The sequence below is a fragment of the Pleurodeles waltl genome, chromosome 5 (assembly GCF_031143425.1).
Source record: "Pleurodeles waltl isolate 20211129_DDA chromosome 5, aPleWal1.hap1.20221129, whole genome shotgun sequence".
NCBI lineage: Eukaryota > Metazoa > Chordata > Amphibia > Caudata > Salamandridae > Pleurodeles > Pleurodeles waltl.
The window spans coordinates 964,333,413-964,359,463 of NC_090444.1; the positions used below are offsets into that span (position 1 = coordinate 964,333,413).

Consider the following 26,051-nt stretch of genomic DNA (forward strand, 5'->3'; position numbering starts at 1 on the left):
TCTCACACAAAATAGGTCCTTGGGAAGCACTTCCAGCATCATTACACCTGCGGCATCTGAGGACGCAGACACACATGGAGGTCGTTGGGGCCCCTGGGCCTGGGATCCAAACTCAGTGAGAGGTTTTACACTGTCCTGGACAGCGGGGAACAGCTGCAAAGTGGGCCCCTTCATATATTGTCACTGACAGCGACATCGGATTGAACCTGGGCATGCTGTGAGATTCCCTAGGGAGCAAGACCGCTGCAATAACCTGCAACCTCCACTGCCGCCACTCCACAAGGGATATAAGAGATTCCTCCGGCATGGAGCATGGGCCTGGACTGGGGCTAGCGCCAAACGCACTGCGGACTCCCTGATCAGTTATGGGGTGAGTAGACCACGATACATAGGCACATAAATATGGCCAAAGTAAAGACCGGGAAAGGTGGAGAGGGGCCACAGATGACGCTTTGACCTGTGGCGGAGCATGAGCTTCCACCCCAGCAGACTTCAGTGGAGCATCTGCTGCAGGATCACACAGAGAAATATGCAAAACTACTTACTGCTGTCAGCAGTCTCAAAGCCTCTCTGGAGCCAAAGCTAGATACCTTGATGATCGATATGGCATTTCTCAGGGAAGATCACAAGAAGGGTACAAGACATAGAAACAGATATGCCCATCCGTGACAGAGCATCACCAACAGATAGTGTTGCTCCAAAAAAGAGTTGTGGGCCAGGGTGAACGAAGCAGATGGATACTCCAGAAGACATAACACCAAGGTGGGGCGACTACCTGAGTGGGTGGACGAGCCAAGCATGGACTTGTACCTGAGGACATGTCTGGTTGAGCACTGGGGTTAAGACGTCCACGTTCTTTCGGTCGAGAGGGTCACAGAGTGCCGGGCTGTCCTCCTGCATCGGATGCCCTGCTGTGACTGGTGGTCGCTAAACTGTTCAACTTCTGAGACAGAGACAATATCCTACAGATTGCCAGGGCCAAGGCCCATGGACTATAATAACAGTACTATCACAACATTCCGAGATTACACGGTGGAGATACGTAAACAACATGGTCATTCCAAGATGTAAAGCGGCATCTTCGCACCCTGGGAATCAAGTATGCCTTGCTGTATCAGGTGCAACTGAGGGTTATCTCAGACAACAAGGCTCTCTTTTTTGGGTCCCTAAAGGAGGTGTGGGCCTGGCTTGAGAGGAGAATCATAGGGCGCACCCCCGCAGGACCATGGGAAAGAGTGGATGACACAATAGACCCACAGGCGCTCTACCAGGAACATTCAGGACAAACTCACCAAGGCACAGGCAGCAATGAGAAGGGCAGAAGTAATAGCCAAAGTGGGACATTCAACTATGTCCAGATAAAATGGCTGGGAATCTGATGAGAACTCAGCGGGATCACTGAATGCGTCACAGGTGGTCGAGATACCAGAGGAGCTCCGTGGTGGCCCCCAGTTCACACCAATGACAGCTGACCTACTGATGTGCAACTGAGCAACAAGATACCGTTTCACTGATGGCTCTATTGAATAGGGGATTATCTGCTGGAGAGGGGTGCAGGATTCGGGCCACTGAGTATCTGCAATATTGTACGGGGGTGTTTATGCAGTTCTGTTAGCAGGGACTTGGACTGCAGAGTGAGACGTGGGTTCATCTGGACTACCCTAGATTCAGAGAAGACTATGGGGGTCATTACGACCCTGGCGGCTGGCAGTATGTTGGCGGTAACACCGCCAACAGGCTGACGGTGTTCCGCCAGCAATTATGACCGTGGCGGAATTGCCAAGGCCATACCGCCAGCCCCTCCATTTTCCCGCCAGGATTCTGCCTGGCGGTCATAATCCCCAGGGCAGCTGTGCAAGCACCGCTGCCCTGGGGATTATGAGTCCCCGACCGCCGGCCTGTCCATGGCGGTACACACCGCCATGGAAAGCCCGGCGGTAAGGGGACTTGGGGTGCCCCTGGGGCCCCCTGCACTGCCCATGCACTTGGCATGGGCAGTGCAGGGGCCCCCATGCATAGCCCCGTCGCGCATTTCACTGCCCGAATTTCGGACAGTGAAATGTGCGACGGGTGCTACTGCACCCGCTGCACATCAGCATTGCCGCCGGCTCTATTACGAGCCGGCTGCAATGTTGATGTGACATTTCCGCTGGGCCAGCGGACGGTAACACTGTTACCATCCGCTGGCCCAGCGGAAATGTCATAATAGGGAGACAGAAATACCGCCGGCAATGGCGATATTCTGTCTCCCGCGGCCTCAGCAGTCTTTTTAAAAGACCGTCGAGGTCGTAATGACCCCCTATGTGTTGGTTGCCAAATCATTGATGGCATTGATTGGCTGTATCCGATTGATGGTGCAGCCAGGGCAGTGGATTTGTTTGATATTGTTTGTGCTGTTGCTTTGTTAGTTTTCTTCCATTTGCTCCACCTGCTCTCTCCCAAGCCTGTCTCCCTCTGAGTATTCAGACGGGGAGACTATTAGGCATACAGGACTCACATAACAAACCGTGAATATTGCATGGGGAATGGGCACCTATAGCAAACAGTACAGGATGCATTTGTACCTCAGTCGACGCTGGATACAGTTTGCCTGCCTTCAGAAGACCCATCTGACAGCGGGGGAGCTAACTAGGTTTTTCAAACGCTGGCAAGGCATCTTATATGTTACTATTTACTCTGCTTTTGCAAAGGGTGTCCTGCTTTGGGTAGCACCTGGGGTCCCATTTGTAGTGGAACATACTTTAGTAGATCCAGGGAGGTCACTATGTCATATCGGAAGGCACTTTGGATGGTTGTTAGACCTGTCAGCCCTTGCCGTGGTTTCACTTGCCCTTTTGCTTCTGACCTCCTGTTTTTGATCCTGTGCTTATTTTCATTTTTGCTGGCTTTAGAACTCTGGGACCTTCACCACTTCTGACCAGTGCTGAAGTGTAAGTGCTCCCTGTCTAAACTGTATTGGTGATTGGTTTATTCATGAGTGGCATATCTGATTTACTAGTAAGTCCCCAGTAAAGTGCACTATGCACATGGCCAGTAAGTCAAATGCTGCTAGTGGGCCTGCAGCACTGATTGTGCCACCCACGAGCAGCCCTATACACATGTCTCAGACTTGCCACTGCAGTGTGTGTGTGGGCAGTTTTAAATTGCCACTTCAACCTGGCAAGTGCACCCACTTGCCAGGCCCAAACCTTCCCTTTTACTACATGTAAGTCACCCCTAAAGTAGGTCCAAGGCGACCCCATGGACAGGGTGCAGTGCATTTAAAAGGTAGGACATGTACTGGTGCGTTTTACATGTCCTGCTAGTGAAATACTGCACTATAGTTGTCATTATTGTAAGGACTATCTCTCCCACACGGGAACATGAGGATTGCCTTGAAAAATCTTTTAAGTGTAATTTCCCATTGGTAGCAGATAGAGATATATGGAGTTTGAGGTCTCTGAACTCACAATTTAAAAATACAACGTTGGTGAGGTTGTTTTTTAATTGTAAGTTTAAAAATGCCACTTTTAGAAAGTAAGCATCTTTTTGCTTAACCATTCTGTTCCTCTGCATGTCTGTGGAATACATGTCTGGGTCAGGATGACAGTTGGGCTGTTTGTAAATTCATTCTATACAGTCACACAAAGGAGACTGAGGTGTGCCCTCCATTTCCTGATGGGTCTTCCTGGGCTACAGTGGTAGGAGGAGCTGACACTTGCACCAGAATAGGGCTATGCCTGTCCTCAAACAAAGCAGTCTCCAACCCCCTGGAGTGTCTGGGGCCATGGAAGGGTCCTGTGCACCACAACAACTTCTCTTTGACGTTTGCCTACTTCAAGGACAGAAGTACTGGATCTCTGACACCACATATTTAGACCACTTCTAGAATGAGGACATTCTGCCAGGAAGAAGAGCTTCATGTTGTAGAAGGGACTATGATTCTGCCTGTTGCTTTGATGTGCTGGCCTGCTGCTTGCTGATTCTGTCTGGGAGTAAACCGAGTGGACTTTGCTTTCTATATCCTGCTTTCCAAGGTTCTCCAAGAGCTTCAATTGAGTTTGCCTCCTGTTGAGAAGTCTCAGGGACATTCAAGACTTCATCCGCCAGTGCCTGGGCTCTTCTGCTAAGAGTCCTGACTTGCCAAGCAGTGCCAACTCCATTCCATGAGCCCTTAGAATTGTAAGCTAGTGACCTGAAGGAGAAAATCCATGCACCAATGCGCCGCAGCTGAAAAATCGACGCACCACCTACAGAATTGATGCAGCGCCTGTCTCACGGAGGAAAAATCAACACAGCGCCTGTAGAATCGACACAGCGCCTGTTCCACCACAGTGCCATCATCACAGTAGGTCTGGATTTTCCACGCATCATCCCTGGGTGTCAATTTCTGATCGACCCCGCACTGCATTAAGGAATCAAGGCTGTGTGTCTGGAAATCAACGCATCACCTTTCCTGCGAGGAAAGAATCGATGCATCACCTCCTCTGCCAGTAAGGCACAGACGCATCGCCTCACCTGCGAGGAAAGAATTGACTGATCATCTCCCCCCTGTGCAGTCAAGAACTGACGCATGGCTTTGGTTTTTTGGCACCTCACCTACCCTATGGTTCACATCGTCTTTGTTTTTGATGCATCCCAGGTACTTTGTGCTATAAAAAAAAATACGATTGATTCCTATAAACTAAGACTCATTGAAACCTTCAAAGAGTGATATCTTTACTTGTGTATGCTGGATTGTTTCCGTTTTGGTCTTGTTTTACTCAGATAAATATTGGCTATTTTTCTAAACTGGTGTGGAGTACTTTTGTGGTGTTTTCACATTGTTACTGTGTGTGTGTGTGTGTGTGTGTACAAATACTTCACATATGGCCTCCGAGATAAGCCTGCAAGGGAGTGAGCAGGGGCTATCTTGGGTGTGTAACTCCCTTGTCCTGATTAGAGTGGTGGGTTCGGCCTGGCTTAGGTGCCTACCCCAGCCAACCAGAAACCCAATTTCTAACAATGGTAAACCCCTAATACTGCGGTCCTGTACGCAACAAATGTGGGACAGCCCTTCTTCCTTACCTCCCTAGCCCTCTTCAGGTCGGCACTATCCCCAGTTTTCTGGTGTGAGGATTTCAACTGCATCCCAGACTTGGTGTATGACCAATCAACACCCCCCCATGGAGGAGGCCCAGTCACACACCACTACTAAGCAGATACAACAATGGGCACACAATATGAAGGTGGTAGACATTTGGTGCACCTTACACCCACCCACACCTGCGGGAGTACTCCCATTACTCTGCACTGCATCCTCTCCACACACGGATTGCCCTGATCTATAGCATTGAAGTTCTGGTGGGCAAACTTATTCAGATGGAACACTTGGGCAGGAGGTTATCAGATCACTGCCTCTTAATGGTAACTTTTTCATAGAAGCAACTCCGGCCCGTGATACCCACATGACGCCTACAACCGTACGCATTAGTGGACACAGCATTCTGGACACAGGTGGAGAAGCACATTGACAGATATTTTGCTGACAATGAGGGGTCAGACATAGATGTGGTGGTGGAATGGAAGACCTTCAAGGTGGTTATGCAGGGGGTATGCATGAAAATACAGTATGGTATGTGGAAAGGTCTACAGACGGAAGTACTGGCTCTTGAAAATAGACTGACACCACAATTTACCACACACTAGCAGATTTCAGAACGTAATACAAGGAGGCGTAAAGACAGCTATCAAACCTTTACTATAAGGACAATACTAAGCACCAACATGAGTGGGGCAATAAGGCCCAATAAGGCTATTTGCCTGATTATTGAGATTCAAACACCCATGCAATTAGGTCGAGGGCTGGTCCCATAGTGAATTCCCAGTTAGCAATTAATGAGGAATTTGAGGCCTACTACAGGGCCTATAAAGAGCTCCCAAGGGTGTGGACCATGGAGCGATCTCGGCCTACGTAAGAACCATAGAAACCCCTCTCCCTGGATCGACTACAAAGACAGGGGCTGGACACCCCTTTGACGCTTGAAGAGATCCCGCTGGCCATCAAACAAATTGCCAGAGGCAAGGCCCCAGGCACTAATGGGCTGCCACTTGAGTTTTATGCCACATGCCATGCGCAACTGGCTCCCCAGCTCTTACGGGTATATGAACAGGCTAAGGAATGGGGCAAGCTCTCAGACACCATGAGGAAGGCTCTGATTGCAGTTCTACCAAAACCCAGGCAAGATCCATATGAGGTGGCCTCCTACCGCCCCCTCTGTCTGCTTAACTTTGATTATAAGGTTCTGGCAAATAGGTTGACTCCTTTGGTCCAAAGTGTAGTTCACCTAGACCAGAATGGGTTCATCCTGAGCATGAATACGTTTCTGAATCTCCAACACCTGTTCTGTGTCATGGACTGGGCACGTCGTACAGATACATACTGTTGGGTGGTGCCAATAGACATTGAGAAGGCATTAGACACCCTGGGGTGGACCAACCTGTAATCCGTATTATCTAAATTTGGGCTGGGTCTGGAGTTTGGCAGAATGATAGAGGTCTTATTTGAGTCCCCTATTGCCAGTGTGTGCACAGGCAAGATAAGTCTCTGGCGGTTTTGATATGGGGTGGGGCACCAGCCAGCGTTGCTCTCTGTTGTTGTTTGCCCTGGCTATGGAGCAACTGGCTTGCCTGCTGCAAGTCCATGCCCATTAGTGGGGTGTGTGGGTCACCAGCATGTGGTATCCATGTACACCCTATGACGCCTTCTTATTTGAAGGCGGATCCACTGGTTCTCCCAGACGTCATGGATCTCCTGTATGAATTTGGGTGCATTTCTGGCTTTGTATAAACTACTGCAGACACCAGAGCCCATGCATCATGCAGACAAGATTTACTTCTTGCGTTGGCAATAAGATACCATCAAGCAGCTAGGGGTACAGATCTGCCAAACAGAACTCAACCTGGTAGAGGGTAATTTGGGTAAAGTACTTACCTCTCTTCGACAGATATTACCCTTTGGGACACTGTTACCTCTATTGCCTACGGGTAGAGTGTCCATACCAAAAATGCTGATTCTCCCATGGCTCCTTTACTTTTTTTGCTGCACTGCCAGTGGTCCTGAAGATGCCATTCTTCACAGACCTGCAGAGCCTGCTAGCCTCCCTGATCTCGGGAAACAAGAGACACAGTCTGGCGATTACTTCTCTGTATGCGGCACTGGAGAATGCAGGTTTAAGCATGCCTAACGATGAGCTTTACTACACAGCAGCCTCATTCCAGTGGCTACTGTGGTGGCTGAGGCACACTACGAACCCTGAAAGGGATATGCTGGCTTTGAATTTCGGGGTAAAACAATGTTGAAGTGGTTTCTAGGCTATCCCTCTGTTTTCAGCATCCCAATGTGCTACTGAAAGTGGTGGTTTGGTGCTGGATAAAGTATATCCATCAGAACAAGAGGGGCGTACCCCATGCCCACGGTCTACTGTTCTGGGCCCTTCCACCTTCCAGGTGGTTGACGGAGACTTACTGGGCTGGAAATTGGACCACTGGGGGATTCACTCAGTGGGGCGATGTGGTATTGGAAGAAAGGCTCCACTCGTTTTGAAGATCTGGTTACCGTTGGTAGCATAGATCCAGGACAATTCCTACTTTACTAAGCCCTATGTGGATAAGATGTGGGGTTCCGATGGTGAATTATGCCTGACGGCAGGCCCAATGGAAATGGTGGTGACCTCGAAAGGCACAGGGCAAGTGATGCTGGTCTTTATGGAGCTCTGCTTGAAAACCACATCAGAGAAGGCAATCAGGCACTTAAGGGGTGGTGGGAGAAACAATCAGCGATAGAATTTTAAGAACCCGAACGGTGGAGATGCTTGGGATCAGTTAAAACGGTCACACGGAACTCCCGCTTCAGCTTCACTCAGTTCAATTACATACATCACACATACCTTTCACCAGCCAGGATAGGGATGGACTGCCAGGCGTCAGGGCAGTCTGTTCTAGATGCCAGAGGGTTAATGCACACTTTCTTCATATGATATAGATCTGCCCTGTGACTGTTGACTCTTGGTAGGAGATGACTCACTGCATATCAGAGGTCATTGCCTCTATCCTTCCGCAGAATCCCGCTCGCTGCCTTCTTCACATTGGGATGGTGACTAAATGGATGAAACAGCTGGCTGGGTCTGAAGGCTTAGCTCTGGTGCTCCCAAAACGCCATATCACCATGACCTGACAGGCAGTGACGGCCCCACCTATGGCAAAGCGATGTGGTCCGCTGTGCAGGCCCCACCTATGGCAAAGCGATGTGGTCCGCTGTGCATCAGCAGAATTATCGATGCATGATGATATGGGAGCTAGGGATGATATAGGTCGATTTCATTAACTGACTGAATAGGATACTTACCCAAGACCAAGATAAGGTTGGTAATTCCTCTGTCCAGTACAGATGTGCGAGCTGGGGTGGTGCCCCCTTTCGCTGCCGCGCAGGGGCTTGCCTAGTGAGACAGTGCGGTCGATCCCAGAGCGTGCGGCAAATTGGCCATTAGGGGTGTTCCGGTAAGGGCTGCATAATGGGGGTTGTGTACTGTTGACACAGATGAATGGGTGATGCATATGTGCATTTATATTGGGATGGGAGGGATAAGTGGTGGAAGCAATTTTTTTGTCGTGTTAGCTGGATGCTTTGCAGTGATAGAGTAATCCCTCCATTTAGGGATGGGAAGCCACACGGATATGTTACAATGTTGCTGTACATTTTCAATCTGCTTTACCAGAGTACTGATGTATCCACGGTATGGGCCACTTCTGCCTGCAGTGCTGATGATACTATTGTTGTATGTATAACGCAACTGTTCTATTCAAAATGAATAAAGATATTTTTTTTTAAAAGAGAGATGCGTAAAATTGTGTGCTTTGACAGTATAGCCACAAGAAAAATGTCCATACTTCCTGCATGAGATGCATAGTGCAGATGTTGCACCCTCTTGTCATCTGCTGGTTTCACTTGTGGTGCAGTTAAAAAGGAGGTCATATGATTTCATAGCCAAGCATTTGTTATAACAGCCACTATGTGCATCAGTGAATGAACGGCCATTATGTCTCTAGCTGGCTTGCCATCATGGTTGTTACTAGAGTCGGCATATCTGCTAGCCTGCATGACAGGGCGTTGTCTGTTCATCACTGTGAGTCCTCTGTGCTCTGGGTTACTTTGCTTTAACAGTTTTAAGGTTTTTATTATTTTTATGAAGGGGTCGTATGGGTTATGTGACATTTTCTTCTCAACCCTTCCAACACTGTCAACTGTTTTGGTGGACTCCATGTGTGGGCAGGAAGATATTCCAAGACGCCTAGTGAGGGGAGAGAAAGGAGTGAGGGGACTGTGTACTTCAGGAGCAGAAAAAGAATGATACCCATGTGGAGAGGAGCAGAAGCAAGTGGCAATCCAAAGATAAGAAAGCCTGATATGTTTAAGAGGTAACCGTGGGCTCTATGAGGGAGGGAGAAGATGGAAAATGTATAGTTTACTGAAACATTATAATGCAATTAAACTATTGAAAACTGATAATAGACATAGTTTATTGTACACAATACTAATTCAAGATAGTAAAACTCTGGAAGATACTTCAAGAGATAAATTGGTAGAGCAGTTGTAGTAACAACACTGTGGCACCCCGCTATTAACCACGGTGCCGCACATTGAGAAGTTCTCTCTAATATTTCTGGACACTTTTAAACATCGTAATACCAACCAATTATAGTTATGAGATGTTGATCCCTGACTGAGTAACAGGATGCAATTTACACATCATGCAAACTAATAGCAGGTCAACTGAATCCAACCCTGGCCGATACCCAAATACACTAGCAATGTTAACAGTGTGACTGCGTAGAGAAAATGGCTGGTAGCGCACTGGGTACATGTATCATGATTCATGAGTGGGAGCTCGTGGTGTGGCTCCCTGCATCTCGAAGTTGTTTCAGCAGTTTCCGTTGGATTCTAGTATTCGATGCCTCGAGCCTAACATCTGGGTAGCCACAGCCTGGTTGCCCTTCACATGGTCACTCACAGAGGCATCACAGTGAAGAAATGTGCCAGGGCAAAGCACTTCACCTAGAGAAGAAGTTGAGCAGTAAGAGACCAACCGACAGAACAGGAAGCACCTACTGCCCACTATTCAAAGAGCGGACTGATTTGCAGCGAAAATGTGGCACAGATCTTGGGAGGGATTCAGGTGTCTCCTTGGAGGTCCTGCATGTGGAAGGTCTGGGGGTAGGTGGAATGAAGATACACGTGGAGTTTTCTTGCAACATTCCAAGTTATGCACCCCCAGTTGCAAAGTGCTGAGAGAAAAAGAAAAGTGAAAAGGAGATGAGGTGGACCTTACCAAGTTGTCGAAAATTCCCATGAGAACACCAGCCCTAAGACGCACATATAAAGAGCAGCATTTGTGTATGTACACACGTGCTGGTTATGGGACACAGCACAAACCTAGCTGGAGAGCGACGGAGTGCTACACGTTACTGGGGGGGTGGGGGACTAAACCCAATCGTGTAGTCAGAGGGGATTTACACGTCTCTTTAGCGGTATCATTGCATTACATTCTACAGCTGCACTCCATGTCACAATCTACAGTTTTCATGCACAGGAAGCATACTTGATCTGACCACAGTCACTTGATCTTCAGTTTGGTGCCAGGGTCAGTATTAAAAGCTAGTCCTAGGGGTCTCAATCTCTGTGAATGAACTCAGGTGCCACATTACTTGTGGAGGAACAATCGCAGCCAGCCCAGGTCTCTGCTCCTCAGAAGTTCACACAGGAGTCCCCCCACCAGGCCTCCTATAGCTTCTTCTTCTCTCGCCATGACTGAAGCACCCAAACACTTGTTTGATCCTGATATCTCGAACAATGAAAACTGACACCTTCTTGCCTGCTTTGAGTCACAGATGAGATTAACGACTCCCATTTTTTTGGGTCTGGTGGAACGAGTGTCGGACTGGTCTATAGGGCAATCCGGCAGTGCCAGATGTACTGGTCTGACAGATCAGCGTGTGGGCCAGATTTCTAGCAGTTGTGGGCCGATTTTTTTTTGCCAGATGGGCAGTTTTTACTGTTCATTTCCATATATTACCTCGTTTTTAATTATGCTTCGCTAATGTGGGCAACTTTTATTTTGATGCCAAATGTTTGTCCCAGTCCGATCCTGGGTGGAACCCAGACACATCTCTGTGTTAGAGCTGATCGTAACGGCTGAGTATCACTCCAAGTCGGATTAAACTACAAGTGGGCGTTTATGGGTCTTTTTCGGGGACAAAAAGGGTGCAATCGGCAGGGAGGGAACACGCACATTTAAAATGCATGCAGATGCATACAATAATTTAATTTGCCATCAGCCGGCGATGAGAGGTTTGAATTATGAACCCTCGCCCTCCCAATTGTCGCCTCCTTCTTCCAGTCTGTGCCTCCAGGGACTGGTGTCCATCGGGGTATGTGCAGTGTGCTTGTTCGGTAATACCGTCTTGCTCTGACCAATAAGCAGTATTTGTGAGAGCAGGGCTTTAAGTGCGGCGGGTCCTGCCGGGTCTGCCACCAGGCAATAATTCACCACTGATTTTGAAACGGGTCGCTGTCGGGCACTATAGTCATGACCTTAACTATACAAGCAAAAATACTGATCGATTTCTCAAAAGTAACTGCAAAAACCATTAGGGTAACCTATGCATGTGATGCAGCCATTTTACACGTTTTACTTCATGGCCAATTCCCTAGGACTGTTTTCTTTTCAGACGCTGTGCTTCCGTAGTTTTTTTCAGGCAACATATGACTGTTGTGTTGTGCATGTCGTGAACTAGGTCTCCTGCTGGTGTCTGGATGGGCTCAGGGTGCAGATGGGTGTTTCAGAGCTCTGGAGTTGAGGCTGACGGCTCTCACACATTGCCTCTTACTGGGTCTTAAAGGGCTTATTCTACATGCAAGTAAGTACACAGCTGTCGCAATATGGACAAAGTAACAGGAAAAGAAAGTGCCGTGCTTACAGACAGGGTGGGTTGCATCTGGGGGCATGGTGAAGTGGAGCAGATGAAAGGAAATGCGAGGAGGAGAAGGGCGTGAGTGCAGGACGAGTAAAGGCGTTAGTCACTAAAAAGTTTGAGAGACTTTAGAGAGTGGTGTGAAAGGGATAACGGGAAGGATTCAGACTCCGAAGGCCATTACCTCCATCTACACAGGTTAACAATGTTTAATTTACAGTGTCATATTTTCAGAATCGCAACAGTTTCATTTCAAATAAGTCACAAAAATATCACTGCTCTTATTAATAATATAATACTATTAGCAAGCACTAGCAAAGCCAATAGGTCTGGTTTATTGAAATGTCTGTTGTTGTGCTATATCTCTGGATGCAAAAATAGGTAACGCAGAAAGGCCTCAAACTACTGGTCAGGGGGCATGCTATGAGAACCACTGGATTTAATCTGAGGTTTTAAACCAAACGTGGCTCATCTCTAGGAAAGGATTCCATGCCATACCCCTTTTAGAGACCCCTCCTCAACCCTCTTATTCCAATTTAAAGCACTTTGTGGGAGTTAAAACGAATGTTTTCAACACCAGATCATGCTGTTTGTGTTTTTTGTTAATAATCACAACTAGGTCCTAAAAGAAAAAAAACAGGATGGAAATTCCAAGAGTACTGCTCTTGTGGGAGCATTTGTATCCAAGTTAAGGTTTCAGAACTGTGACCAGTGATTTGGAACATCTGTTATCTACTCAAGAATCCCTCATATTAGCTTCAGAATACTAGGTAAGTACTATGATCAATATGAAATAAAACATTCACTCCCTCCCTTGCATCCTTGCCATAATAAGAACACATCTGTACAAAATTCCAAAAGGACCTAAGCAAATACTCAGAAGGGACTTCACACATACCCAAAGGTGCCCTGCCAAATACACGTACCTTGACAAATATCCTATAGAATATTACAAATACCCGAAACAACCAGGTTTATAGTCAAAGATACCGAGCAAATAACCTTAAGAGACTAGCCCTAATTTACATATTTAAAAGCACTGCACACACCCAAAACAATCCTGTTACACACCCAAAAGAACTCTAACTTGTAACAAAAAAACCCTGGCATATAATTTTTTAAAAATCTAGCACATAAACAAAAGAACCTTGGCAAATACTGAAGAGTACTCCTGGCAGCTACCAAAAAACCCTTTTCAAAAACCTGCCAAAACCCCGACATACAGCCAAAAGAACCCTGTTGAACACCCTAACGGACCCTGGCACATAACTAAAGTAATCTTGGCATATAAGAAAAAGAACCCTGATAGATACCCAAAATGACACTGGCATATACACATAGTACCCTGGCACATACCCAAACGTACAACCCGGCAAACACCCAAAAGTACCCTGACATAGCCACAGGATCATATGCATGTGCCCAAAAGGTTGGTGCCATATGAGCGGAAGAGTCGCAGAAAAGCCCAAGGAGGGCAGTGGTATAGGTGCACCACCGCTTTGGTGCATATACCCAAAGGACTGTGGATATAACCCCACAGACCACGCACACATACTCAACAGAGCATTAGCAAACTCCCACAAAACACAGGACTTGTATTTTATATACTGTAGCTCGGTGCATAAAAAATGAATTTACTTACAGACAGTTTGAAAAACATACAGAGATTAATGTCAGTAATTTGGTTGATCGTTCTTTGGAGCGGAAGGCTGGTTGTGAAGTTTCTTTTAAATCAACGTGTACTCGGTTTTAGCATGTTTCCTCTTAACCATTTCTTACAAAGGAATTGTGAGCCTGCACGTTAATATGCACAGTTGCACTTCCACTTTTATCTTATTTAAGATTGTATTTGTAATAAAAAATATTGTTATGGTTTGAATTAATTAACACGATAACGAAACGTTGAATTGAACTGAAAATTTACTTTAACACAAATTCGACATGTATTAAACGTTAAAGTAGCCAGCATCACCCACAGGATCCCTCGGACAGAGTAAAATAACCAAGGCCAGCAAAACAATATCAAAGTCTGCCTTGGTACATTTACTGCTTGAATGAGGTTACAATGCTCTTGGCCTCTAAATCCCTGTAATCCATTATCCAAACGAGTGCCAACTATAATATCCTTTCAGCCTACAAAATTAGAGGTCAACAGCCTCCTGAAATTTGCTCAGTAGACAGTTCTATCACACTCTCCTTGGTTCAGTTGTTAAAACTCCAGCCATGTCCGGACGTTTCTGCTAAAAGCAAGATCACAGCGATGTCACGTTGGCAGAAGTTCACATTCCATTTCAAGCGGGGTTTATCACTCAGGGAAAACCTTTTACAAGAACCCAAGTTATGAGAGTATAATTCACTGTCAGCGATCCGTTCTTTACCGCACTCCTACAGACTCACCTTGTACAGCTGCACGCGGTGGTCTCCACCCCTGAAAGAAATACAGATGAACAAAACAGACAGGTTAACAGTGATCCAACTGCACTCTGTTTTTAATAACCTAAGAAGTAAATTAAAAACTGTCACTTTACGTTTAAGGTCCTGTCAAAGTTTATGTTTTTCACAAATGTAATTTCTCATTCTGTGCAACGTTTGACATCACACAAACCAAAACAAAAATAAAACACTGCGAAAGCCTAGTTCTCGCCTTAGAGACCCATTGGTTCTGCCAATGTATTTTCTTCATGCTGTACAGCACAAGGAACGGATAAAAAAACAGAGTACGCACAATAAGGCGGCAGGCCAGGCCATGGGATTTTGTAGACGCGAACAGGTGGTAAACACGTGCACGGGCTGAAAAATGACAAAGCCCGGCGGTCCATCAAGGCGCCGTTTGATTTCTTTTTAATGTTAATGGGTCTGGAGGCGAGAAGCTGGGGGAGGACACGGGCCAGAGACAGCACTACGGTGCGGGGGCGGGAAGAATCACATGAAGGAACGAGAGCAGCATAGAATGGCGGAGGGCACAGATTCGCATGCACGAACAAGAGCAATACAGTGGGCCACAGAAGCACTTGGAAGTGAGAGGGCAACATAAGCGCGGGTGAGGACAAAAGCACATGGGTCAGCCAGAGACGTGGAGGGGAATAGACGGTCGAGGGGGAGTGGAGGGGGAGTGGAGGGGGGCGGGGGGGGGCGGAAGCACTCTTAGAGACAGCGCGACGCGCGATGCTGGAGCAGAGAGAAGCACGTGTGGGAGACAGCTGGAAAACACGTGCACTCTTGCGTGCTTAAATACAAAGAATAAAGTAGCTCCCCTAAGGCAAACAGTGGAAGTAAAGTACTTTGGCTATGCTCCAGGTGAATGGTAAACACAAGAAGGGAACTAATGCCCACAAAAGATAAAGAATAAGATGCAAGCAAATCAGAGTGACAATACAGTGATAAGCAATGAGTAGGCTCTTAGGTGAGACCTAATAACACTGTTTACAAATCGGTGATTAATTAAAAGTGCAGACTTGAGCTTCAAGGCCATATTTACTTTGCTCACACAACTCGTGATTACACCTCCCGGTCAGAGAAACTACCTAATGATGTCCACTTATGTGGCCGGACTCCGCCATGGACAACAACAAAGCACCAGGGGTACCAGAAATGATTTGATGCACACTTTGGCGCAACAGCATCACATGCTGCGTCTCCTTAACAACCTATCTGCTGCCTTGCGGCTAGGAAAGCACAGAATGGGAACCAGGAAAAGGACAAGTAAAGAGGACGCTCCCTTCCTCTGAGTACATTCCTGGTCCTCTGTCGCGTAGGGCAGCAGGAGGAGTGCGCTGGCTAACAAGCCCCTGCAGCCGGCCTTCATAGCCGCACTCAGATGGCATCCCGACGAGATGCTTACCAGTGCCTTGGACTCATTTTTTATTTCGTTTTTGGGAGACGAATGCATAATGAATATTAAAATAAGATGCAGAGCGTCCCACTGCATTTTTGTCTACCTGAGATCCATCTGCGTCAGGGCGTAAAGACGAACGATCTACAACTAAGCATAATTATTCACAGTGTCCCCAAAACGCTAATAAGCATACTCGTTCCTGAATATTATTATGTAAATCTTACCATGCTCAGTCATTTTTAATAGCTTAGTCGCTCTCATAAAACTAAGTACACAGTAAATTGACTATCTGGTAATAAATAAATGTTCCATCTTGGTAACACTCATTTCATGAAAGTCGTCGGGAATGTCAATAGCGCTTCGAAGCGCTCCGAAGTTGTGCTGCCGAGGCGTCTATTGAGATATATCAAGTGTATCAGTTAATAAATAAACGCAAAGTGCCAGATTCAGGTAAATATGGCGCTACATATACCAGTGGCAAGCTGGCCTTTACAAATCTGCGACCACGCGGTGCGCGTTCATAAGCTGGAGCTGGAGCTGGAGCTGGGCCTGGGACCAGTACTGCGCCTGCAGTCCCTGGCCTTCATCCGCGTGATCGCTGACCGAATGTGTATTCAACCCACGAACCAAGTGGGTGGAGCCACAGGCCTGCTGTTGACTGCAATTTCTCATTTTCACCCAAGGTCTCCTGGGGAGTAATGTGCCATGTACGGGCCTTACAGGCCCCTTAGATGCCAATGCGTTTCATTTCTACCCTTGTGTGGGCGTAGATGTGTATTATGTACTCCACAGGCCACGGCTTCCACGAGTGATGGAGTATACTGGGGCCAGAAATGCTGCCATTTCTTACCTGCGTTGTGTCTTAAGGCTGCCATAGGGAAAGGAGAGGAGTGGCCAGCCACAGCGGAGACATCCCACGGTGGATCTGTGCATGCTTTCAACTTGCTTGGCCGCACCCACATACCTCTCACCGGGATCATATTTGAGTATGCAAGGCATTTTCGTGCACACACTGCACTTTTTCCTCCCCATGTGCGCATCAAGTTTGCGAATTAGCTCAAGCACTCCCACCAGCCCACGATCTGCACTGACAAATATCTAAAAAAAAAAACACTTCCAAAAAAAACAAACATGAATCGCAACACGATTACACAAAGAAGCCATTCCAGGGGATCAGCTTTGGGTATAAAGTTGCATAGTTACATGCAATCACGCGGTTACACAAGGAGAGTCACAAGCGGCCTTAATGAAGTAACAGGCTGAAAACTGTGTAGCCATATAAGGTGATAGTCATGAGTTCATGCCATGTTGGACTTACTGGCTGCCTACTACCTAAGTAAGCATTCAGCCTTGATATATTGAGTGTTTTATGCAAGTTGGGGACAGGGGTCAAGTTTCCATATTTTACTGCATGCTCATTGTCCTAAGGTCTGCTTCTGGGGAAGGTATAGAATGAAAATGTCACTTACCCAGTGTACATCTGTTCGTGGCATCAGTCGCTGAGATTCACATGGTATGCATTAGCTCGCCATCTGGTGTTGGGTCGGAGTGTTACAAGTTGTTTTTCTTCGAAGAAGTGTTTTCGAGTCACTGGACCGAGTGGCTCCTCCTTCTGTGCTCATTGCGCATGGGCGTCGACTCCATCTTCGATTGTTTTCCCCGCAGAGGGTGAGGTAGGAGTTGTACTATAGTAATAGTGCCCGCGCAATGAAGTGTGTAAGTATGTACCTATTAAAGGTTTAAATAATATATATACAAATGTACAAAATTGAAGGTAACTTCTGAACTGCTACAGGCTTCCGGGGAGGTGGGTGGGCCCATGTGAATCTCAGCGACTGATGCCACGAACAGATGTACACTGGGTAAGTGACATTTTCAGTTCGATGGCATCTGTCGCTGTAGATACACATGGTATGCATAGACTAGTAAGCAGTTATTTCCCCATAAGCGGTGGATTAGCCTGTAGGAGTAGAAGTTGTCTGAAATAGAGTTCTTAATATAGCTTGACCTACTGCGGCTTGTTGTGCGGATAGCACATCTATACAGTAGTGTTTGGTGAATGTGTGAGGCGTAGACCATGTGGCTGCCTTACATATTTCATGCATTGGGATGTTTCCTAAAAAGGCCATTGAAGCACCTTTTTTCCTGGTTGAATGTGCCCTAGAAGTAATGGGCAGTTGTCTTTTTGCTTTAAGGTAGCAGATTTGGATGCATTTAACAATCCATCTGGCTATACCTTGTTTTGATATTGGGTTACCTGCATGAGGTTTTTGGAATGCAATAAATAGCTGTTTAGTCTTTCTGATGTTCTTTGTTCTGTCAATGTAGTACATTAATGCTCTTTTGACATCTAATGTATGTAGTGCTCTTTCAGCCACAGAATCTGGCTGTGGGAAAAAACAGGTAGTTCTACCGTTTGATTTAGATGGAACGGTGAAATAACTTTTGGTAAAAATTTTGGATTAGGTCGTAGGACGACCTTATTTTTATGTATTTGTATAAAAGGTTCCTGTGTTGTGAACGCTTGAATTTCACTTACTCTTCTCAGAGATGTAATGGCGATGAGAAAGGCAACTTTCCAGGTTAGGAATTGTATTCCGCAAGAGTGCATGGGTTCGAAAGGTGGGCCCATGAGTCTTGTTAGGACCACGTTTAGGTTCCATGAAGGAACAGGTGGTGTTCTTGGTGGTATAATTCTTTTAAGACCTTCTATGAATGATTTGATGACTGGTATCCTATACAAGGAAGTTGAATAGGTAGTCTGCAGGTATGCAGATATTGCTGCAAGGTGTATTTTAATAGAAGAGAAGGCTAGCCTTGCTTTTTGTAAATGGAGCAAGTAATTTATTATATGTTTTGGAGTTGCGTCTAGTGGTTGTATCTGATTATGATGGCAGTAACAAACAAATCTTTTCCACTTACTTGCGTAGCAGTGTCTAGTGGATGGCCTTCTGGCCTGCTTTATGACCTCCATACACTCTTGGCTAAGTTGTAAGTGTCCGAATTCTAGGATTTCAGGAGCCAGATTGCTAGATTCAGCGATGCTGGATCTGGGTGTCTGATCTGTTGGTTGTGTTGCGTTAACAGATCTGGTTTGATCGGCAGTTTGATGTGGGGTACTACAGAAAGATCTAGCAGTGTTGTGTACCAGGGTTGTCTTGCCCACGTTGGTGCTATTAAAATGAGTTTGAGTTTGTTTTGACTCAATTTGTTCACTAGATAAGGGAGGAGAGGGAGAGGAGGAAAAGCGTAAGCAAATATTCCTGACCAGTTCATCCATAGGGCATTGCCTTGGGATTGCTTGTGTGGGTATCTGGACGCGAAGTTTTGGCATTTTGCGTTCTCTTTTGTTGCAAATAAGTCTATCTGAGGTGTTCCCCAGAGTGTGAAGTAGGTGTTCAGAATTTGTGGGTGGATTTCCCATTCGTGGACTTGTTGGTGATCTCGAGAGAGATTGTCTGCCAGTTGATTCTGGATCCCTGGAATAAACTGTGCTATGAGGCCAATTTGATGGTGGATTGCCCACTTCCATATGTTTTGAGCTAATAAGCTTAACTGTGTTGAATGTGTTCCTCCTTGTTTGTTTAGATAATACATCGTTGTCATGTTGTCTGTTTTGACAAGGATGTATTTGTGGGTTATGATTGGTTGGAAAGCTTTTAGTGCTTGAAAAACTGCTAATAATTCTAGATGATTTATATGCAGTTTTGTTTGATGTATGTTCCATTGTCCTCTTATGGTGTGTTGATTGAGATGTGCTCCCCACCCTGTCATGGAAGCATCTGTTGTTATTACGTACTGTGGCACTGGGTCTTGGAAAGGCCGCCCTTTGTTTAAATTTATACTGTTCCACCATAGAAGCGAGAGGTAAGTTTGGCGGTCTATTAACACCAGATCTAGAAGGTGACCCTGTGCTTGAGACCACTGTGAGGCTAGGCATTGTTGTAAGGGCCTCATGTGCAGTCTTGCGTTTGGGACAATGGCTATGCATGAGGACATCATGCCTAGGAGCTGTAGTATTGTTCTTGCTTGTATTGTTTGATTTGGAGACATGTGTTGAATGACTGTTGAAATTGTGAATTCTTTGTGGAGTTGGCGTTGCTACTCCTTTTGTCGTGTCTATTATGGCCCCTAGATATTGCTGTACTTTGCTTGGCTGAATGTTGGATTTTGCAAAGTTGACGGTGAACCCTAGTTTGTAGAGGGTTTGTATAACTTGATTTGTGTGGTTTGAGCATTGTGTGAGCGAACTGGTTTTGATTAGCCAGTCGTCTAGATACGGGAATACATGTATTTGCTGCCTTCTGATGTGTGCAGCGACTACTGCTAGGCATTTTGTGAATACCCTTGGAGCGGTTGTTAAACCGAAAGGCAATACTTTGAATTGGTAATGTATTCCTTTGAATACAAACCTTAGATATTTTCTGTGTGATTGATGTATTGGTATATGGAAATATGCGTCTTTGAGGTCTAGGGTTGTCATGTAGTTGTGTTTTTTGAGCAATGGTAACACTTCTTGTAGTGTGACCATGTGAAAGTGGTCTGATTTGATGAATGTGTTTACTACTCTGAGGTCCAGAATTGGTCTCAGTGTTTTGTCCTTTTTTGGTATCAAGAAGTACAGTGAATAAACTCCTGTGTTTATTTGTGTGCTTGGTACTAATTCTATTGCATTTTTTTGCAGTAATGCTTGAACTTCTATCTCTAGAAGCTGTGAATGGTGTTTTGATAAATTTTGTGATTTTGGTGGTATGTCTGGAGGGAATTGCAGGAATTCTATGCAATAACCATGTTGGATAATTGCTAGGACCCATGTGTCTGTAGTTATTTCCTCCCATGCTTCGTAATATTGACCTATCCTTCCCTCCACTGGTGTTGTGTGGGGGGGGTGAGTGACGTGTGAGTCACTGCTTGTTGGTAGTGGTTTTGGGGCTTTGAAATCTTCCTCTATTCCTAGGGAATTGCCCTCCTCTATACTGGCCCCGAAAGCCTCCCCTGTACTGTCCCTGGTAGGTGGACGGTGCGGACTGTGATGTACTGGCTTGTGTGGCCTGACCCCGAAACCCTCCTCTAAAAGGTGTTTTGCGGAAGGTGGTATAAGATCCTCTGCTCTGCAGGGAGTAGAGTGCGCCCATGGCCTTGGCAGTGTCAGTGTCCTTTTTGAGCTTTTCTATGGCTGTGTCGACCTCCGGACCGAACAGCATTTTTTCGTTTACTGGCATGTTAAGTACTGCCTGCTGAATTTCCGGCTTGAATCCAGACGTTCTGAGCCATGCGTGCCTACGGATGGTAACCGACGTATTAATGGTCCTTGCGGCTGTGTCTGCTGCATCCATAGAGGAGCGTATTTGATTGTTGGAAATGTTTTGACCTTCTTCAACAACCTGTTTTGCTCTTTTTTGTAGATCTTTTGGGAGATGTTCAATGAGATGCTGCATCTCATCCCAGTGGGCTCTGTCGTATCGCGCTAGCAGCGCTTGTGAGTTTGCGATGCGCCACTGGTTTGCTGCCTGGACAGCGACCCTCTTCCCGGCTGCATCAAACTTTCTGCTTTCTTTATCTGGGGGAGGTGCATCCCCAGAAGTGTGTGAATTTGCCCGTTTTCTGGCAGCCCCTACCACCACAGAATCTGGTGGCAGCTGAGAGGTGATGAATACAGGGTCTGTAGGAGGCGCCTTATATTTTTTGTCCACTCTAGGCATTACTGCCCTGCTTTTGACTGGCTCTTTGAAGATCTCCTTTGCATGGTGAAGCATGCCTGGGAGCATAGGCAGGCTCTGGTAGGAGCTGTGGGTGGAGGAGAGGGTGTTAAATAAAAAGTCATCCTCTACTTGTTCAGAGTGTAGTTCCACATTATGGAACTGAGCTGCTCTAGCCACCACTTGTGAATAGGCTGTGCTGTCCTCAGGTGGTGATGGCCTAGTTGGGTATGTGTCTGGGCTGTTATCAGACACTGGTGCATCGTACAAGTCCCACGCGTCCTGATCTTGGTCATCGTGGCTCATGGCGGTGTGAGCTGGCGAATGTGACGGGGTGTAAGTTGGTGAAGCCGGAGTTACAGGTGGAGGCGAGGGAGGAGGTGTTACCGTCTTTGCTGTTTGTTGCTGAGGAGCCTCTCGTGCTACAAACTGAAGTGTTGTCTTTCTTTTGACAGGTGGAAGGGTACTGATCTTCCCTGTCCCCTGCTGAATAAAGATACGCTTCTGCGTGTGATCCACTTCAGTGGATTGCAGTTCCTGTTCGAATCTGTGTCTTTTAATTTGTGAAGACATAGAAAGTTCTTCAGTATAGGAGCCTGAAACTGGGTCTGTTGGTGCTTTTTTCGGCTCCGAAAACCCTGTTGTTTGTTTTTTCGGCTCCGAGGTAACCTTCCTCTTCTTTTGTGCCGAAAAATCTTGGCCTCTATGATCTTCGGCGCCACTGTCTCGGCGTCGATCCGTGTCGACACCGAACTCTCGGTGTCGATGCTTCTCTTTAGCACTCTCTCGGTCCCGAGGAGGCTGCGTGCCGGTGTCTCGACCGGAGTCGGACGATCTCGACACTGAATGGGCCTTTTTCGGTGCCGATTGTTGGTCACCGTGAATTTGGGTTGAGCCATGGCCGGTTGGCAGTGGCGTCCCCTGGGCCTTTTTGCCTTTTTTAATTTCTGATCTCGACGTCTTACTCACTGTTTTTGGATGGTCGAGTTCGTCGGAGTCTGAATCCTGGATGGAAAAGGATTCCTCCTGTTCCTCTTCTGTCTCGAACTGTCAATGCTCTTTTGGCGTGGACGCCATCTGCAGTCTTCTCGCTCGACGGTCGCGCAGAGTTTTTCGGGACCGGAACGCCCGACAGGCCTCACAGGATTCTTCGCTGTGCTCGGGTGACAGGCACAGGTTACAGACCGAGTGTTGGTCCGTATAAGGATATTTGTGGTGGCATTCAGGGCAGAATCGAAACGGGGTCCGTTCCATCGGCGTTGTTCTCCACGCGGTCGGGCCGACTAGGCCCCGACGGTGTGCCGAAATCTACCCCGAAGGGCACCGAAGCGCTTCGATGTTCAATGCGTTGTCGTATGTGTTTATCTCGAACCGGATCGCAACGATACCGTCGAAAATCTTCAGTTTTCAGCTATCTTTCCGTTCCGAAACTCGGAGCGACAGGAACACGTCCGAACCCGATGGCGGAAAGAAAACAATCGAAGATGGAGTCGACGCCCATGCGCAATGAGCACAGAAGGAGGAGCCACTCGGTCCAGTGACTCGAAAACACTTCTTCGAAGAAAAACAACTTGTAACACTCCGACCCAACACCAGATGGCGAGCTAATGCATACCATGTGTATCTACAGCGACAGATGCCATCGAACATAAATGTTATTTAACATAAACATAATGCTTCTAGGTCGCACCACCTAGAGGCATGCCATGCATTATCACTACACAGCACTTACATCTTTACTTCCTTCACAGCAGATCTGAAGGGGCTGAAGTGCTCAGCTTTTCCAGATATGTCAGGTTTTGGCCGGTTGAATGAAGCCTACTAGATTTAATCTCCAGTCATAAAAGAAAGAAGCAGGGGTTTAAGTAGCCACGTGTGTTATGTCAGAGTGATCTCTTGGCTTTAAAGCGACTGCTGCTGACACAGCTTGTGATTTTTGGGGAAACGCAAACTGTGGCTTATCCTCTGTAAAAATGGTGCACTGAACCACACAAAGCCAGACGGAAAATTCACCTGCCTACACAAAAGATGGGTGACACCCCAGCACATGCAGGGCATGGAAAAGTTATTGAAGGGTACGAACTGTAGCTTATATCTGAGAATGATGAATATTAGCATTTATATGACTAAATGCTTAATGTTATGCAAATAAACTTGGCGTAGGTACACTAGTACTAACATGGACTTTACTCAGATCGCCAACAAAATTGAAACACACAAGAAAGGTTGCAAAAGTTTATGAATTGTACTCAATAAACATCGAGGGAACAGAACTGTTTAGATGTATCAGTAAAAAGATCTGAAGTAAGGAAAATAAAGATACATAGTGCAGAGATTATACTACAATACTTGACATGTATAATGCTAGAAAGCGAACTAGAGACAAAGGAGCAATGCCAATGATAAATTACTCAAAGATGTTCTGTATTTTAGGGATGCATGCAAGCCTGATCTTTATAAAGAACAAACGTAGGTAAAGAAAAAGAAGAGATGCACTGACACGGATCTTACAATTCAGGTGCAATCTCGGTGAGGTTGGGCACAAGGGAGGGTGAAGGGGAGGTGGTCAGGGCTTAGCTAGGTTGCGGTGACAACAGAAGAAAGGGAGTAGGGATGGAACACTTGGAAACATCACAGTCTGACAGGAGACTCTCTCCTGGACTGGTACGCCTTTCTCTCAGTCTACACCCCGTTCTAAGGAGCGCAGTGTTCTTTTCCTTGTATGGTGCTTGTGCTGGGTTATGGAGGTGACTGGCTCCGGGAAACAGCAGGGAAACTGCTGCGGTGTAGGTGAAAGATTTTCCTACGGTGGCAAAGAGCTGGAAAAACCTCCCCATGCACCTCAGACAAAGCCCATCGCTCACCATCTTCAGGAAGAACCTCAAGGCGTGGCTCTTCGGATGTGGCTCCTCCCCTCCCCCCAGCGCCTTCAGACCCTCACAGGTGAGTAGCCACCCTTTACAAATATTGATTGATGGACTGGCCATCTTAGTCATTCTTTCAAGTATGTTTTAGCAGTTTTCTTTATGTTCATGTGTTGTTCTAGCTCACTTTTCATTTCATTATTCATTTTATTTCCCCGTATGCCTGCTGCAAAGGTGAGCCTTTGCTAGTAGGTATGAGTAGCTGGACTCCAGTTAGCTTTAATTTATTTCTTCCCACTCCTTTTCTTGCTAGGCCTTCGCGCCCAAAGTAAATCGATGGGATGCCCATCATTTTGTTGGGATTGCCCTGGGCTGCAACATTTGTCTTAAGTGCAACTTTTCTCTGATGTCGATGGGACTTAAAGGTCCTTCGAAAAAACAATGGCTACGGGGCCACCCAGACTTCCAACAAAGGATACTGGGGTTGGTGAACTGTAACGTAGCTTGTGCATTAATTAATGTACAGTTGTTAAGTGAAAATAAAACAGAAGCCATGGCCTTTATTCAATCATATAACTTAGACTGGCTCTTCATTACTGAAAATGGGCCCGTGAACACTATGGACCTGATCTTGCGGAGGCGGTACCTAAGGGATATGCTACTGCTGGGCAAGATTGCCGTACCAGGCTGGGGCATGGACTCGCTATTATTTTTGGGGTTCTTTGCACTGCATGATTGAGCCACTCTGTTCTCAATCAAGTCCTATTGTGAGGCTGCTCTGTTCAAAATAAAAATCCATGATGCTTTTACCTTTACAGGCCTTCTTGTCTATCGTTCACCCAGCTCCAGACCAAGCTCCTTGTCCTCCTGGGGCCAATTTATTGAAACCTTTCCTTTAAAATCTGATTTCACTATTCTTGGTGATTTTAATTTTCATTTAGATGCCTCTGGTTGTCGGAAGGCCTCTGTTTTTACCAATCTTATCTCTAAGCAAGGGCTTCACGCAGCTTGCTCAGCTAGGCATATTCTTCACGGGATTTTTACTAATTTCATCAGGATTCAGCTAGAGGACGTCACTAAGTTATGACGGTCGGACTACTGGGCAGTAGATTTCTTGGTTGTCGTAACCCCTTCTCTGCGGCAGCTAGGGCCTTTAAGTATGTCTAATATGAGTAGAAATCTAATATGAGTAGAAATTAGAAAAAATGTTTAGAACAAATCTGCGGAAAGCGCTCGCTGTTGCTCCTTTTAGGCCGTGCCAAAATGCAGATAAGTTTAATGAGTTGAAGCGGAACTCCTGCAGGCAAGAAAGCAAATAGCGTTTAAATTTGAATCAGACTGAAAAGAGAACATGCAGATCTCTGTTGCAAGCCTACAAAAGAGCCATTTTTTAGGCTAAAGCGAAATTTTTCACAATGAAAATACCCCTAAGGGGCTTTTTAAAATTGGTAACTCTATGTAATTCTCTGTCTTTGCTGAACTCGGGCATCTTCCAATCGTTTTGTGTTGACTTAGTGGTATTCTTCGGAAATAAGGTCTTGAATATTTCTTCTGCGTCCAGAAACCACAGTGATTGGGAGTTTTTAGGCCCTATGCCTACCCCTTCCCTCCTTTAGAAATCTCCTGTGCTCTCTTGTTTTGCACAGGTCTCCGTGACGCAAGTTA

The 26,051-nt window shown here is 46.4% G+C and overlaps 1 protein-coding gene across 5 annotated transcripts in view; it reads right to left on the reverse strand.

The window, feature by feature from the left end:
- Window positions 1-26,051, reverse strand: part of ABHD12 (abhydrolase domain containing 12, lysophospholipase) — a 497,414-nt gene that overhangs the window by 145,851 nt on the left and 325,512 nt on the right. For all 5 annotated transcript variants that reach the window (XM_069235085.1, XM_069235086.1, XM_069235087.1 and 2 more), the window contains one exon: window positions 14,386-14,416. In XM_069235085.1, the coding sequence (XP_069091186.1) occupies window positions 14,386-14,416 (31 nt within the window). The remainder of the gene's footprint in view (window positions 1-14,385; window positions 14,417-26,051) is intronic.